Source organism: Hypomesus transpacificus, chromosome 13 (genome assembly GCF_021917145.1).
Source record: "Hypomesus transpacificus isolate Combined female chromosome 13, fHypTra1, whole genome shotgun sequence".
Classification (NCBI taxonomy): domain Eukaryota; kingdom Metazoa; phylum Chordata; class Actinopteri; order Osmeriformes; family Osmeridae; genus Hypomesus; species Hypomesus transpacificus.
This window is the reverse complement of record NC_061072.1, coordinates 5,862,978-5,880,856: the sequence shown is the minus strand read 5'-3', so window position 1 is coordinate 5,880,856 and position 17,879 is coordinate 5,862,978. Positions and strand designations below refer to the sequence as shown.

Here is a 17,879-nt window from a genome sequence, read left to right as displayed (position 1 = left end):
AGTATTCCCACCCCAGCTCGACGTCTCTCACCAAGGGCAACTTCAGATAAGATCTAATAAGATGTACTTGTGTTTATTAACTGTTTATTAGATTAGTTGGCTTGGCTGATAGAGCTGTGCTGACGGGCTTGCCTCGGTTGCACTCAAACATCGTAGTTTGACGACGACTCTTCCTCTGCGCTACATCAGTGCTAGGCCCGGCATCTTCCGCATTAGCTAAGGGATGCTTTGCGTTTAGGTGGTATTTGAGACTGGAAGAACTCCTACAGTAAACTAATTCCACATAGCACAAGGTGCAAACAACCTTAGTCTTGTCGAGGTTTCCATTGGGAAGTTTCTTAAAAATACATTTTCCCTGAAGCAAACCAGGCGGCTTCATAGCTGCATCCATGTTAGCACGTCACATTTGATGTGATAATTTCATTCACAAGGCATACACACAGGTTCGAAGACTCGTTCTCGCCCCCTACAGTGCAATTCGACTAGGTGTACATCCGCGCTAAAATATCAAGGTGAAAGTCATCATAGCTTGCATAGTATAGACCCAGCTCCCAACCCAGTGTGGAGAATAGACTTTGAGAATAGATTAACGATATTTTTTTATCGCCCGATAAGAGTCTCACGTTAACGCAGCACGTTAACGCCGATAACGGTCCACCACTAGTAAAAACATTTTATTATATTACTCAAAGTCTCTGCTAATCTGTCGATGCGACTGGGGAGTTCTAGCCGGGCTAGCTAGCTAGTTACCACAGATCGAAGTTACGTGGCGAGAGACTAAATTTGAAAGTACAAAAAAACCACCAGGAGCACCAACAACGTCGGCAAGCCTGCGCCAGGCCTCATTCTTTTTATTAATGTCTTACAGATACAGAGATACAAATACAGAGACGTATCGTATAGGACTGGATATGCAGCCACACAGGCGATTAGTTTCTCCTCCATCTTAAAAACTGAAAGCTAGAAATGTTTACCCTGGTTGCTACATTACGAGAAACAAGGAAACCCTCCGATTGGTCATCGCTTGCGAAAATCGCTCCTCATTCGTATCAAGTTGAGAAAATCTCAACTCAAAATCGCTTGGATCGCGTTGCGTCGCTACCCACAATGCACCACACAAGCGATTCACCTGGCTCCCAGAGCCTGTTTAAGGAGAGCCTGCCCACTCCCTATTATACCCCATTGTATCGAATTTTGTTGCAGTTCCACCAGAGTTCCACTGGGAGTGATCGCGGTCGAGTGCAAAATGAATGGGAGTCTATGGAGCTAAACGGCTCTTTCGCCTGATTGTCGTTGATAAATCTCAGATTTGATTATAGTTTTTGCATGTTCAACATGGATTACAGGTCAAAAGTTGAATGAACGAGTACTTATGTCCTGTTGATTTCTTACAGGGTAAGTCGTTGTTGCCCATAACACGCTAGCATTCTGCTAACGAATGTTGATTGGTTAGTGAAGGACTGACTATGACCAGAGATCCCGCTTGATGGCATCCGAAGCAGAACCAGAATATCAGAGCATTAGCAACATTAGCAACAACATTAGCAAGCCAAACTCTTTCTAGCATGTGTATTGACAGGGAGAGCCTAACCTGTCAGCTGTGTTGTCGATGCCTCGAGAGTAAAGTGGAAGTAACCAGAGCTTGCTGTCAAGCAGTAGCTCTGGTCGTACGATGTGTATGACGTCAATGCCATTTTCAAAGGCTTTTTAGAACAGAAAAGGCGACTTTAAAAAAAAACTAACACCCAGTGGTGTGTATTTTTTTTGCCTCCCCTTTCGATTTCAGAATTCAAATTACCAGACAAAAAATTATATCCTGAGAAAAGTGGATTTTGAGGGGTATAGCTCCATAGACCTCTATTCATTCTGCACTCGACCGTTAGCGCCCTCGTATGGAACTTGAGTGGAACTGCAACTAGTTCAGAACCCGGAAGTTTCCCGAGAGTGGGAGTTCTCTCTTTATTAGACATTCTCTGTGGCTCCATTGAAAATGAATGGAGAGCATGTTTTCGCGTTGCTGCAGTGTGAATGCACCGTTACGTTAAGTACAGGGACATTCCCCCAGGGAAGTAGAGTGACGTGCCTTGCCCAAGGACACAACGCATGGGCGACGCCGCAATGTAACTTGGGGGGGTCAAGTCCCCCCCACTTAAAAAAAAAAGTTGTTTGGACCCCCCCACATTTGCGATCAAAATATTAGTGCATGACTGGTCTACTAGTCCAGCGATCTTTCCATTGCTTCACAATCAAATACGTTCCACTTTTTCAGTAGGGAGAATACCCATAGCAATAGAATTCCACTCCACGCTTTCTAGAAAAATGGCATCACGCACGCAGATTCAACTCCCGCGTCTGTTTCAGGCAGAAAGAGATGACAAGGATGTTTTTTCCAAGTAGCTACAATTAAAATGGCTGGTGTTTTTTTTTATTGCCATAACAACCGTGAGCTGTGTAACCGTGTAATTTTGGCAATTCGTAGCATTTCATTACCACATGTTAGGCTGTAACATGAAGGCAAAACTGATTCAACCATTAAAACCATATCCTCTGAAAGCTTATACCCTCAGGATGTTATTTAATGAGACAAGAGACACGTCCTTCTCTCCATGTTAGTTTGCTGCCCGTGCATAATAAATTCGGTATTGGTAAATGGAGTATATGGCTGATACTTTTTTTGGCTGTGCCTGATTCAACCTAGCCTGGTCCTAACCAGACCCTCGTACATTTCATTTGTACAGAGGGTCTGGGATCTCTCGATTGACAAATGTTAACTTCCTTGAAGGCGGGTCCTCTGTTGAAGTTTAAAACTATTGGATCCGCCCAGATCCACTCTGATTTGCCATAACCAATCGCAAGCGTTTGCCTTAGCCGACTCCTTCACCACTACTGTAACGGACCTAGCTGCCTAACTGGAAAATCAAACTTTTCCCGAACCCCGTGGGGAGGAGGGCCACAACATCATGGCCACCAACAAAACTCAGCAAGGAATGTTCTTGCTCCGGCTTTAACCTATATTCGGCAGCGTTGCCTCAACCGCAGAATAGTTTCGCTCGCATCTTTCTCCGCCGCCATTACTGATCTACTCAAACAAGTGTATTACATTAACGTCATCGTTCTCAGCCACTCCCTCTATTCGCTGATTGGACCTACAAACAATTTGTTTCTGGAAACCGACTTCAGAGCCTAGCTCCCAGACCTAGTACAGAAGCAAAATCCAAATTGAGCGGAAGTACGTAGGAGGGCAGAGCCAGGCTAGATTCAACCACCTAACCCATGTACTTTCTGAAAGGATGTGATCTGTGGAAAGGACTACAGGTTTGAACACACATTTGACAATTTCTGAACTGTCCAGTCATGCTTTAGGGAGATGCTAAAGAGTGACGTCTGGAAATATTTCGAATTTTGGTCAGTTGATGGCAAACTTGTTGAGCCTACAGCTTAAGTAGTGTGTAAACTATGTAAGCTAGAGTTAGCTTACCATTCAACAACTAGCAACTTGAGGCTACATCTCCATGTTTACCACAGCAAAGCTCACTCTCAGTGTTCAATGTTAGCCTGGTCCTAACCAGAATCTCGTACATTTCATTTGTACTGAGTCTGGCCTCGCTACATTGACACGCGTTGACTTCCTTGCAGGCGGGTACTCTGTTGAAGTTTAAAACTATTGGATCTGCCCAGAGCCACTCTGATATGCCATAACCAATCGCAATAGCGTTCGCCTTAGCCAATTCCTTCACCACTACTGTAACAGAGCTAGCTGCCTAACTGGAAAATCAAACTTTTCCCGAACACCGTGGGGAGGAGGGCCACAACATCATGGCCACCAACAAAACTCAGCAAGGAATGTTCTTGCTCCGGCTTTAACCTATATTCGGCAGCGTTGCCTCAACCGCAGAATAGTTTCGCTCTCATCTTCTCCGCCGCCATTACTGAACTACTCAAACAAGTGTACAACATTAACGTCATCGTTCTCAGCCACTCCCTCTATTCGCAGATTGGACCTACAAACAATTTGTTTCTGGAAACCGACTTCAGAGCCTAGCTCCCAGACCTAGTACAGAAGCAAAATCCAAATTGAGCGGAAGTACGTAGGAGGGCAGAGCCAGGCTAGATTCAACCACCTAACCCATGTACTTTCTGAAAGGATGTGATCTGTGGAAAGGACTACAGGTTTGAACACACATTTGACAATTTCTGAACTGTCCAGTCATGCTTTAGGGAGATGCTAAAGAGTGACGTCTGGAAATATTTCGAATTTTGGTCAGTTGATGGCAAACTTGTTGAGCCTACAGCTTAAGTAGTGTGTAAACTATGTAAGCTAGAGTTAGCTTACCATTCAACAACTAGCAACTTGAGGCTACATCTCCATGTTTACCACAGCAAAGCTCACTCTCAGTGTTCAATGTTAGCCTGGTCCTAACCAGAATCTCGTACATTTCATTTGTACTGAGTCTGGCCTCGCTCCATTGACACGCGTTGACTTCCTTGCAGGCGGGTACTCTGTTGAAGTTTAAAACTATTGGATCTGCCCAGAGCCACTCTGATATGCCATAACCAATCGCTATAGCGTTCGCCTTAGCCTATTCCTTCACCACTACTGTAACAGAGCTAGCTGCCGTAGCAGGAAAATCACACTTTTCCCGAACCCCGTGGGGAGGAGGGCCACAACATCATGGCCACCAACAAAACTCAGCAAGGAATGTTCTTGCTCCGGCTTTAACCTATATTCGGCAGCGTTGCCACAACGGCAGAATAGTTTTGCTCGCATCTTTCTCCGCCACCATTACTGAACTACTCAAACAAGTGCACGACATTAACGTCATCGTTCTCAGGCACTCCCTCTGTTCGCTGATTGGACCTACAAAAAAATTGTTTCTGGAAACCGACTTCAGAACCGACATCCCAGACCTAGTACAGAAGCAAAATCCAAATTGAGCGGAAGTACGTAGGAGGGCAGAGCCAGGCTAGTATGCACCGCCCCTACCAAAGTAATTTCCTTGTTGTGTAAACTACTTGGCTATTAAACTGTATTCTGATCCACCAACAAAACTCAGCAAAACTTGTTCTTGCTCCGGCTTTAGCTGTTGGGTATTCGGCAGCGCTGCCACAACGGACCGAATGGCTTCGCTCGCATCTTTCTCCGCCGACATTACGGAACTACAACACAAACTAGCGCACGACATTAACGTCATCGTTCTCAGCCACTCCCTCTGTTTGCTGATTGGCCGGTTAAAAATTAACCTGCAAAATCTGACTTACGTACTGAATGTCCAGACCGAGAACAGAAGCAAAATCTAAATTGAGCGGAAGTATGTAGGACGGCAGAGCCAGGCTAGTTCAATGTTGGTTCTATACCGTAAAACTTCAATGTTAATAATATTTGTTTCAATCACTGAATGAAGCCTGCCATATTTGGGACAAGAATCGCAACCTTAAATTGCTTGCACAAAACTTTTGATCAGAACTCAGCATTTGTTTATTGTTGTCGTTCATTTTACACCGCTATGCGCAGAGAGCGCGACGGTGCGGGAGAGAGAGAGAAAGAAAGAGTGCGTGTGTGCGAGCGAGAGGCCAAGATCTGCGGTCTTGGCCATTAGTTAATTTACTTGTTTTTATGTGTGTAATTTTTCAACTATGTTTAAACTAGGCCTACCTACTGTATACAAGTAGAAATAAATTAGGCCTACCTACTGTATACAAGTAGTTTTGTTTCGTTATATTAACTTGTCCTGTTATTGACTTACCTAATGCGCAACCAGAAATTCAAATATGTGTTTTTTTTAAGGGAATATTCGAACGTCATTTTTGAGCAATTTTGATAGCCCTAATACTGACCTTCTTAAATCATGCACATTAGACAAACTGTGTGCACCACTCACCCGTGCCTTGGGCCTGCAAGTCCCACTTGCTGGTGAAGTTGTTGCTGCTGGTGAAGAAACCTCTTTCTGGAAGCGTCTATAGGTGAGAGCCCCATTCCGGTGCGTGAGGGCATGTTCCCACCAAAAGAGGGTCCAGGATGATGACCCCCCATGGACCCCATCGCTATCTTGGGAATCAGTCCAAGACGCTGAGGAAAAGTGGATTAATTTAATTTTAAAGAAAGGAGCTTCCATTAGCATTGCAACGAAAACGAATAAAGTGACATATCTCATCCATCAGATACTGAAGTGCAATCATGTTGAAAAACTCAAGGGAATTTTCAGAGGTGCTAATCGTCTATGAGAATAATATTAAGGAATGTTAAGTAATTTACTTTGATTGACATACTGTACGTCCCATGTCATATGCAGACAAATTTAGTAATCAGCAATATCCTAAGGGCTAGAAATTTTATTTTTTAATTGGCGGCAATGGTGCTCCCAACTTTAAAAAGAAAGGCGCACCAGCAAATATTTAGGAGAACCCACTGACTATTAAGGACCACAACAAAAAATGTATGTTGAACAGCGGTTCCGTATGGTGCTGGGAATATAATTTACATCCTAGCATACACTATGTTCCGTCCGTCCGTCCGTCATCTGCCGCTTGTCCGGGGATCGGGTCGCGGGGGCAGCGACCGAAGCAGGGAGGCCCAGACTTCCCTCCCCCCGGCCACTTCCACCAGCTCTTCCTGGGGGACCCCGAGGCGTTCCCAGGCCAGCCGAGAGACATAGTCCCTCCAGCGTGTCCTGGGTCTTCCCCGGGGCCTCCTCCCAGTGGGACGTGCCCGGAACACCTCACCAGGGAGGCGTCCAGGAGGCATCCTAATCGGATGCCCGAGCCACCTCAGCTGGCTACTCTCAACGCGGAGGAGCAGCGGTTCTACTCTGAGCCCCTCCCGGATGACCGAGCTTCTCACCCTATCTCTAAGGGAGAGCCCAGACACCCTGCGGAGAAAGCTCATTTCGGCCGCTTGTATTCGCAATCTCGTTCTTTCTGTCACTACCCATAGTTCGTGACCATAGGTGAGGGTAAGAACGTAGATCGACTGGTAAATAGAGAGCTTCGCCTTTCGACTCAGCTCCTTCTTCACCACGACGGACCGATGCAGAGCCCGCATCACTGCGGACGCCGCACCGATCCGCCTGTCGACCTCGCGCTCCATTCTTCCCTCACTCGTGAACAAGACCCCAAGATACTTGAACTCCTCCGCTTGGTTCAGGATCTCCTCCCCGACCTGGAGATGGCACTCCACCCTTTTCCGGTCGATTACCATGGCCTCAGATTTGGAGGTGCTGATTCGCATCCCAGCCGCTTCACATTCGGTTGCGAACCGCTCCAGTGAGAGCTGAAGGTCACGGCCCGATGAAGCCAACAGGACCACATCATCCGCAAAAAGCAGCGACCCGATCTTGAGGTCACCAAACCGGACCCCCTCAACACCCTGGCTGCGCCTAGCAATTCTGTCCATATAGGTAATGAACAGAATCGGTGACATAGGGCCATAACATAGTGTAACATACACTATGTTATGATAGCTATTTTCATTTTGACTGGCAGTGTACTGACGTTGCTCGTCCACAAATGCCCTAATAAACGCATAGAATCGGGTCGCTTCTCTTGCTAGGCTACCTGTTCAGGCTGCCAGGTTTCTCACACTAACTTGTGGGACCTGTCACGTGACTTCAAATGAAAATGAATGAGACACACAATTTTGCTATATTTTTACAATCTACTGCCTCCTCTGAAACAAATTCTAGGGGAAACACTTATCTGCATTAAAGTTGAGAACTTAAAGAGGAAGTTTAATTGGTTATGTAACTTTGGACCGGTCACTGTATACACTACTGTAGTAGCGAGCGTTTTGTAAAGAAATGAACACAGGTCGCTTATCACAAATATATCTTGAGTTCACACGGACACAATTTTGGGAGCATGTCCGACCAAAACGGTCGCAATTTCAAGCCCTGTAAAAGCATTTAACATGACATGATAAATCAAGTAATAACACACAGTATATTATTGAAGGATGGCCAAGACTAGGTAGGAAAATGCTAGCTAGCTAACAAATCATACCCAAAGCAACAAAGAATATTTATAAACACTGTGCTAAAGAGTGCATTCGATTAATCCCAAATCGATTTCAGGCTGCCATGTCTGGATTTTGTTCCACTGACAACTGTTCGATTTTACATTAGCCATAACAAAGCATGTCAAATCTGTTGATTTTGCCAGTCAGACTCAGTCATCATGTTGTAGAAGTTCTCAATTTCGAGTGTCATAAAGGATTTGGATTGCCTAATTGTACAAAAATATGTTATTGAGGACAACAACTAAAAACGTTCTGCTTTAGTATGTAAATATAGGGTATTGCGTGTAGATTGAGTACAAATGTAATCCAATTTCCAGTAATGTAGACAACTGTTTGTGGCTCGGAATGTAAATTACCTGGTTGTATTGCGAAACTGGATTGAAGGATCGTAAACCTGTGTTGACCAGTGTTGGCATCCTTATCGCAGCATTTTTATGTCCGGCTATTATCGAGTTTACACTGGGGTTCATGAGAGGACCTGAGTTGCAAATTCAACAAGTTGGTTTTGTCGTTAGCAAAAAAATGTGCTCCCTAGTAAACTGGATCTATCCAGTGAGCAGATCAAGTTATTTTCCTTACTAATAGATGCCAGCTAAATACACTACACGACCTAATCCTGCTGCTGTAGTGAAGCTTGTAACTTTTAGCAAATGTAATTTCCGGGATGGTTCGTTAGCTGACGCTAGCTAACACGTTAGCAAGAATCCGAGTCAGTTTGCTTAGTTCTACGTAAACTGCGAAAGGTTGTGGTGAAAAGTAGCTAGAGTAGGTCTACATGTTGTTCACTGCAATCGTTGGATATGACTGGGCAATTTATTACATTTCGTTATTAAGAAGTTGATAAACAATAACTCTAGCTAGATTATTATGTGTGCATGTGTGTGATGTAGTCAGCGCGACTCAACTTTTTCGTAATACACTGCAACTTTTGCTATGACTAGCACCACGTTTGCTTCCAGCAGAAAATGTTATTTTCTCTTTTTTGGGATGATAATGCGTTTTCATAGCCTACACAACTTTGATTATTTTATTATTGTTTTTAGTCAATTTAAGTAAAATATTATAACTTAACACCTTTAAGAAAATAGACTAAATACACACAAATCGAATCTGCAATTACAATTTAAAGTCTAAAATCTACTGCCAAATTACCAGAGGTCCTACCTCTGACGTAATTTTGTAGTTCACGCTGTTCAGGTTGAATTCATATGTTGAGCTCTCGAGCTCTGGCACAAGGCAGAAGTTGGTTTCTTATTCTCCGGTTATTAAACTTTGACGCGTTGGATCTTTTAGTAGGCTTGCACTTTGGCCTGAAATGACTGGCTGTTGGGTATTATAGATTCATTATTTGACGAGTAACTGTCAAAATAATCAAAAGCAGCTATACTGATTTGAATCTGATTTTCTTTCCCCCTGAGTGGCTTCCAGGTTTTCAAAACACAACTTTGTATTGTAGTTTCCGCTAGAAATGTCTGTAATAAGTCATAATTACACAAAATCCTTAAAGGTATATAGGATGTACTTCCTACGGCAGCTGAAGTAATTCAACCTGCCAAAGACAATGATGGTGCACTTCTACACAGCCATCATTGAGTCCATCCTCACTTCTTCTATCACCATCTGGTTCCTCTCGCCACTGCCAAGGACAAGAGCAGACTGCAGCGTATCATCCGCACTGCTGAGAAGGTGATCGGCTGCAATCTGCCTTCCCTCGAGGATCTGCACACCTTGAGGTCCCTGAGGCGAGCGAGGAAGATTGTGGCCGACCCCTCCCACCCTAGACACTCCCTGTTTCAGCTACTCCCCTCTGGCAGAAGGCTGCGTTCCATCAAGACCAAAACCTCACGCCACAAGAACAGTTTCTTCCCATCCGCTGTTGGTCACTTTAACAAGGCCAAGGACTCACAATTACTTTAAATCACGATCTGCACAATGACATCCTGCACACACACTATTGCACTATTGTATCGTTCTCTTTGCACTATCTGTATTTTTTAGGTTAGATTGTAAATTAGGCCACTTATATTTGGTTTCTACGTATTCTTCTTCTTATTATTATACATCTTCTTCTGCCATGGGAGTCTATGGCAGCCCCTAGAACCGTATGGTCAGAAGTTGTGAAATTTGGCACACTCTTTGGGACCTGTTCCCTCATCACTTTCACCAATTTTCATGTCTCCCATTCTAACCCTCTAGCGCCACCAATGGGTCAAAGTTGAAGGTGTGTTTATACACGTTACCTTTGAACCATATGCCGCATTGTCCAAAATGAGGTATTGTTGGATTCCCTAGATCAAGACGGGTTCAACGCACTCTATGACATCATACCCAGTTATACAGATTCTCCACCATTTTGAATGTTAAGGAAAAGCGTTTTTTTGCTACTCCTCCTACAATTCTTGTCGAATCTTCTTCAAAATTGCCACAAAGGATCTTCAGACCAAGCCTTAAAAAAAACATCCCCTGGAGCTTTGATTTTTGCAACCGTTTGTTAGTTACGAATTTATGTGGCCGCAATTTTGAATATAACGTTTTTTTGCTACCTCTCCTATAAGGTTTTTCCAATCTTCACCAAATTTGGCACAGATCAACTTCAGAGCAAGCCTCACAAAAGACATCACATGTTAGTTTGATTATCTAAACCTTTTGACTGGAACAGCCAATCAAAGTCATCAACCAAGCCACCATAAAAGAAGTGAGGTCATATCTCAGCACCTCTTTACTGCATTGACAAGTCCAAAATAGGTCATGCCATTTCACCTCTAGGTGGCACTGCAATAAGCAAAAATTTGGCAGCATTTATCTTCAGATCAAGCCTCACAAACCATTTTGGTAAAGCACATCAAATTTGGCGATGAAGCCGCCAAAACAGGAAGTCTCAGGAAATATTTGCTGAATCAACATCAAACTTGGTACAGGTGCTCGGGACCCTGTTCCAAAGAGGTCCACTAAAGGTTGTGTCATCTAACTGCTACCGGGCGATCCTGTGTCTGACACATGTTAAATTGTGATACCAGCTGAGTTGATGTGGCTGCCATTTTGAATGAATGAATTAAACGTTTTTGGTGAATACCAAATATTCACCTAATTTGCTAAAGATTATCTTCAGACCACAATCACCTTGACATGTCAAAATAGGACTGAATTACAGCTGTTCAAACTTGGGCCATATCTGACCACACGTGCTACAGGAGAAACGGCTTACTTTTTGTATACAGTAACTGTACACAGCAATTCCCAGCACTGAGAATGGGCTCCTTTGGTCTTAAGGTCAAAGTTCAAATCCAGCACAGTCATCAAGCATGTCATGATACTGGTTTATCTGTTTAGTGAAGCCAGGTATGCCACAGTAGCTGTCTAGCAGTATAATCATAATGATCACGATAATGTTTAAATGTCTGTGGATTTATACTCAAGAAGAGTCAGATGTATTGTGCTTTGTAGATATAATGATGCTTCATCTAGCCAGTGCATTGGATTTCTTGCATCATAACTTCTGAACAGATTTGTCAGAAATCACAAGATTGGTCTCTTCTGATTCTACGTGGCATACCAAGTCGAAATATAGCACATTTTCCCGTGTCCACCATTTCGGGCGTCTGACAATTGGAATTTTCATAAAAACATACTTTTTTGTTCGCCGTTGCTCCTGTTTTCATGGACATGTAATCAAATCATTTTCAGACTACAATCACCTTGATTTGTCAAAATATGACTGAATTACAGCTTTTTATACTTGGGTCAAATCTGACAACGCTTCCCACAGGAGAAACGGCATACTTTTTTTTATACAGTAACTGAACACAATAACTCCCAGCACTGAGAATAGCCCACTGGGATAAGACGGGTTCCTCTGAAGTGCAAGGTCATAGGTTAGAATCCAGCCACAGTCATCACGCATGTCATGATACTTGTTTATCTGTTTAGTGAAGCCAGGTATGCCACAGTAGCTGTCTAACAGTATAATCATAATGGTAATGATAATGTTTCAATCTCAGGGGATCTATACTCGAGAAGAGTAAGATTTATTGTGCTTTACAGATATGTGTCTTCTAACCTCTAGGGGGGCGATCCCATGTCTGACACATGTTCACTTTTGATACCAGCCAAATTGAATGCCGCATTTTGAATGAATTAATAAAACATTTTTGTCCTACTCCTGCTACAAAATGTATCAAATATTCACCAACTTTAACACAGATTATCTTCAGACCACAATCACATTGACATATCAAAATAGGACTGAATTACAGCTGTTTAAACTTGGGACAAATCTGACAACCACAGGAAAAATTCCTTTTATTTTTACGCAGTCACTGAAATCTGATTTCCAGCACTGAGAATAACTCACTAGGATAAATGTGTGTCCTGGCAACGTCAACGTCAGAGGTTCCAATCCAGCCAAAGCTGACAAGCTTGTCATGTCTCTGATTCTCTGTTTAGCGAGACTATAAGCCACTGCAAAGGAAGCCAGGTAAACCGCAGTCACTAGATGTCGAAAGTTTCTTCTGGGTCATCTAACCTGCTTGGCCACCACATTGCTGCTTGCAGCTATAATTTATTTTTTATTTCCCTTAATATTAGCTAGACCCCCCTTAGTATTAGCTAGACTTTGCTCCTTTTGTATAGTTAGTCCACATATTTAAGATTCAATATTCCTATATGTTTAATGTATGCACCTCCCTGCCAAAGTAAATTCCTTGTTTGTGCAAACATTCATGTCGAATAAAATCCCTTCTGATTCTTCTGATTCTGATATCTACAGTCAAGTGACGAAAATCACAATCGTTTATTAGTAAGGTATTACATTTACATTTACATTTATTCATTTAGCAGACTCTTTTATCCAAAGCGACTTCCAAGAGAGAGCTTTACAAAGTGCATAGGTCACTGATAATAACAACAAGATAGCCTCAAAGCATTGCAGGTAGCCAAAAACAGAAGTACACATTGTGAACAACCAAAAATAAGTGCTAAAGGGAAGAAACCATAAGAGCATGTAGTTAAGCAAATTACAATACACAACATGAATCTCTAAGTGCAAGTGTACCTGTAGGAAAGCAATAAAAATAGGATTAAATATAATACAACAGTTTAAATCAGCTACCACTAACCAACAAGGGCAACAGTCTAAGCAAGAGTCTTTGTGATCCTTGAGGAAACTAGCGTTGGGTTCAACAAACCATTCCTAAGTACCGTTGTACTCCCGGAACAAGTGTGTCTTGAGCCTTCTCTTAAAGGTGGAGAGACAGTCTGTGTCTCTGATGGAGGTGGGGAGGTGATTCCACCACTGGGGGGCCAGGCAGGAGAAGAGCTTGTGTTGGGACCGGGCGCTCTTGAGCGGTGGGACCACCAGGCGGTTGTCTGAAGAGGACCGTAGGTGGCGGGTGGGGGTGTAAGGCTGCAGGAGAGACTTGATGTAGTCGGGTGCAGTCCCGTTCACTGCTCGGAAGGTCAGTACCAGGGTCTTGAATCTGATGCGGGCCGTTATGGGTAGCCAGTGGAGGGAGATGAGGAGCGGGGTAACGTGGGAGCGTCTGGGTAGATTGTAGACCAGGCAGGCCGCTGCGTTCTGAATCCTCTGAAGAGGTTGCGCATGCTGGGAGACCGGCGAGCAGCGAGTTGCAGTAGTCCAACTTGGAGAGGACCATTGCTTGGACAAGCAGCTGGGTGGAGTGCTCAGACAGGTATCTCCTGATCTTCCGGATGTTGTAGAGGGTGAATCTACACGACCGGGAGACCGCAGCAATGTGGGTCGTGAGGGAGAGCTTGTCATCCATGGTAACCCCAAGGTTCCTGGCAGAGGATGAGGGGGTCACCGTCGCAGATCCCAGGGTGATTGAGAGGTCGTGGGAGATGGAGGGTTTGGCCGGGATGATGAGAAGTTCAGTTTTGGCAAGGTTCAGCTGGAGGTGGTGCTCGGTCATCCAGGCGGAGATGTCTGCGAGGCAGGCCTCAATCCTAGCTGAGATCCCCGGATCGGTCGGGGGGAACGACAGGTACAGCTGCGTGTCGTCAGCGTAGCAGTGGTAGGAGAAGCCATGGGAGGTGATGATTGGTCCAAGTGAGGTGGTGTACAGAGAGAAGAGGAGGGGTTCAAGGACAGAGCCCTGTGGGACACCAGTGGAGAGCTGGCGAGGGTCTGACACTTTGCCTCCCCAGGAGACCTGGTATGATCTTCCCGACAGGTAGGATGAGATCCACTGGAGTGCAGTGCCAGTGATGCCCATCTCAGAGAGTCTGGAGAGCAGGATCTGGTGGTTAACCGTATCAAACGTCGCAGAAAGGTCCAGCAGAATGATGACGGATGACCTCGAAGCCGCTCTGGCAGACTGGAGGGCAGTGGTGACTGAAAGGAGGGCAGTCTCTGTGGAGTGGCCGGTCTTAAAGCCCGATTGGTTGGGGTCAAGCAGGTTGTTCTGAGAAAGAAATTTAGACAGTTGGTTAGATACAGCACGTTCAATTGTTTTAGAGAAGAAGGGTAACAGTGATACCGGTCTGTAGTTCTGGAGGACGGCAGGGTTAAGAGAGGGTTTTTTGAGTAGAGGGGTAACTCTGGCCTGTTTGAAGGCAGAGGGGAAGGTGCCAGAGGTAAGAGAGGAGTTTAGAACATGGAGCAGAAAAGTTATGATAGAGGGGGAGATGGTTTGAAAGAGAGGGGAGGGGACAGGATCAAGGGGACAGGAGGTGGGGCAATGAGAGAGAATGAGGTCAGAGAGCTCTGCCTCGGACAGGGGAGAGAAGAGATAAGACATTTAGTTGGGTCAGTCATGGAGGGTGAGAGGGTAGGAAAGGTGGGTTTAGGGAACCGACTGCTAATGTCGGCGACTTTTTTCTCAAAGAAGGAGGAGAAGTCGTCTGCTGTCAGGGTGGAGGGAGGGGGTGGGGGAGGTGGGTTAAGAAGGGTGGAGAAGGTAGAGAAAAGTTTGTGGGGGTTTGAAGCAGAGTTAATTTTGTTAAGAAAGTAGAGGGTTTTAGCACCAGTTATGTGAGAAGAGAAGGATTTAAGGAGGGAGTGATACTTATCAAGGTCCAGACCGTCTTTGGACTTGCGCCATCTCCTCTCAGTTGCTCGAAGGGTGGACCGTTCTTCACAAATAACATCCGTAAGCCACGGGCAGGAGGGAGAAGATCGTGCAGGCTTTGTTGACAGGGGACAGAGAGAGTCAAGTGATGCAGTTAAAGTGGTTAACAAGGTGTTGGTGGCAGTGTTAGTGGGGTGGGACGAGAATTCGTCAATGGGAGGGAGGATGTTAAAAGAGAGGAGAAATGGGAGGGGGATAGGAGCGGAGGTTGCGCCGGAAAGTTACGAGGGGAGGGGAGGTAGGAGGGGTTGGAGGGAGAGAGACAGAGAATTTGATAAAGTAGCGATCAGAAATGTGCAGTGGGGTTACAGAGGTTAAGTCAGTGATACAGTTACGTGTCAGGACGAGGTCTAGCTGGTTGCCTGCCTTGTGGGTCGCCGGTGTGCTCAGCAGCGTCAGGTCGAAGGAGGTCAGGAGAGACAAGAAGTCGACAGCCTGCGTTCCTTGGAGGTGGATGTTGAAGTCCCCGAGGACTATCAGGGGGGTTCCATCATCCGGGAGGACGCTGAGGATGTCCAGCTCCTCCACAAAGTCAGCTAGCGGTCCTGGTGGGCGATAAAGAACAATTAAGCATGCTTTGATAGGATCAGTTAGCATCACATAATGGTGTTCAGTTAGCATCACATAATGGTGTTCAAACGATTTGGCAGTAACAGAGAGTGGTGTGGATGTGTATTTAATATGTGGGGAAAGAAGTAAACCTGTCCCACCACCCCGCCCGGTTGAGCGGGGTGAGTGAGTGAAGGAGTGGTTGACAGAGAGAGCAGCTGGAGTTGCAGTGTTCTCTGGGCGGATCCATGTCTCTGTCAGCGCAAGGGCATGAAGAGAAGCATGGGATGCAAACGCCCGGATGAAGTCTGCCTTGTTCACAGCGACTGGCAGTTCCAGAGCCCTAAAGAAAGAGAGAGGGCAGGTGGAGAAGATCTGGATGATGTGAAGTGAAGGTTAGAAGTTGACCGAATATACTTTGTGACATATCTACGTCTACGGGTAGTGTAATGAACAGGAATGCTAAAGAAACACATGCTAGCTATGAATATGTTCTAGGTAGATTATAATCTAATTATGAATATGAATAGGTTGATACTTATCAGAAGAGGTGATCCGGCCCCGTCGGCCTTCCTCGGTGGACTCCGCAGGTAGACTCCTTTGTCTTTGTTCGACTGAGTCTTCGTGCACCGAGGCTGCCAGGCGAGGCTGCCTCTGTAGTGCTAACCGCCTTAAATATGCTTAAGGCTTAAATATGAGTTTAGCTTTTAGCTAAACTCAATAAAATACAGCCTTGATCACTCGCAGTCAATGTAACGCTCTCGAAGTTCTCTACAGTATGACGCTTTACGCTCTCGGTATTAGGCCTCAACAAACCGCTATAATAGCTTCAATGATTGGTTTTGCAAGATTCATCCCCTCGGGGAAATTACATAATTTCAGCAATTTCCTATTCAAATTTTAAAAAGCAATAAGCCAAAACACAAATGACTTGTTTACACAAATTATACACAGTAATTTACTTTATGGAAACAATCTATACACTAAGAATACACATGAGGACATGTAATATTGCCATTTACGGACCAGGTGACCTTCTTCCACTACTTTAAGGTCCAGTTTTGACACCCACGTGCCCATTGTCGGCGCTTTCCATGGTGGACAGATGTCATCATGGGCACTCTGACGGGTCTCCAGATAAACAGCAGGGTGCAATGCACTGTTGTGACACATTCCTCACATAACCATCATTAATATTTCCTGTGACTTGTGCCACAGTTCTGTCAGTTTGGACTACACAGCCTAGCTGTGGGCTATGGGGCGCCAACAACATGTCACTGGTTTGTGGGTTGTCCCTTCTTGGACCACTGTCGGTGTAGCCGGTAAAATTTACCTGGCCTGTATTTATACAGGCCACTCGCGCCAGCAAATTCCAAACTTTTTGTTGGCGTAGCTACTAGCTAGTATATAATGGTTGCGATTGATGTCAGAGGTGGCAGGTTCGATCACAAGTGCGGGCGAGTGCCGGCTGAGTGTTCCTCCCACTGGTGCGAGGCCCAATCTGAATAGTGGTAGATACTGTCATGTAAGTGTACTATCCAGGGACTATTTTACATGTATGTCTACATGTGCAGTGGTTAGGGTTTCAGAGGTCATGATTTAGACTAGTGTTACGGGGGTTATGGTCAGTCAAGTTCCGGTCCTCCAAACTGTCTTGCTTGTTTACCAGTTGTAATAAATGTCTGAAGTATTGAATAACTTGTTTACTCATCAGGAACTTACAACCTTCACTCATCCTTTCCATTTCAGAGATGCTCTGATCCAGTCATCTGGCCAGAACAATTCTACGATTGTCAAGGTCGCTCATCCAGCCAATTTCTTCTGCATCCAACGAAACAGACCTTGACATAGGACTTTGTTTGGAGACGATGAGTGTTATTTGCTTAACCCGTGATGTTTTGAAGTTCTGAAGCTCCTGCCATCCTGTGTTTCTAGTTGCAGTAAAATACAAACGAGATATCTCAAAACCAGTTTCAACTAACAGGTGTTTAAAAAAAATATATATATTACTAAAACGCTCGAATCATAAAGACCCAGTGCACCAAGGACCATTTGACAATTAGTTTTCAGATGAGAAGTGCGTTACAAATAAAATTTATTATTACTATTACAATTGACTAAAGTCAGGATCAACCACATTATTCAAATGATCGGATATTATAGCCGCTAAGGCGGCTCATAGGACCTGGGTTATAGCTGGTAGACCCAGACAGGGGCCTGACTTGGAGCACAAG

The 17,879-nt window shown here is 44.7% G+C and overlaps 1 protein-coding gene across 3 annotated transcripts in view; it reads right to left on the bottom strand.

The window, feature by feature from the left end:
• smarcd2 (SWI/SNF related, matrix associated, actin dependent regulator of chromatin, subfamily d, member 2) overlaps positions 1 to 8,921 on the bottom strand; it is an 80,531-nt gene extending 71,610 nt beyond the window's left edge. For all 3 annotated transcript variants that reach the window (XM_047031620.1, XM_047031621.1, XM_047031622.1), the window contains exons 1-2: positions 8,368 to 8,921; positions 5,880 to 6,067 (exon numbers count right to left, since the gene is read on the bottom strand). In XM_047031620.1, the coding sequence (XP_046887576.1) occupies positions 5,880 to 6,067; positions 8,368 to 8,481 (302 nt within the window). In that variant the 5' untranslated portion in view covers positions 8,482 to 8,921. The remainder of the gene's footprint in view (positions 1 to 5,879; positions 6,068 to 8,367) is intronic.
• Between the last annotated feature and the right edge of the window lie 8,958 nt (positions 8,922 to 17,879).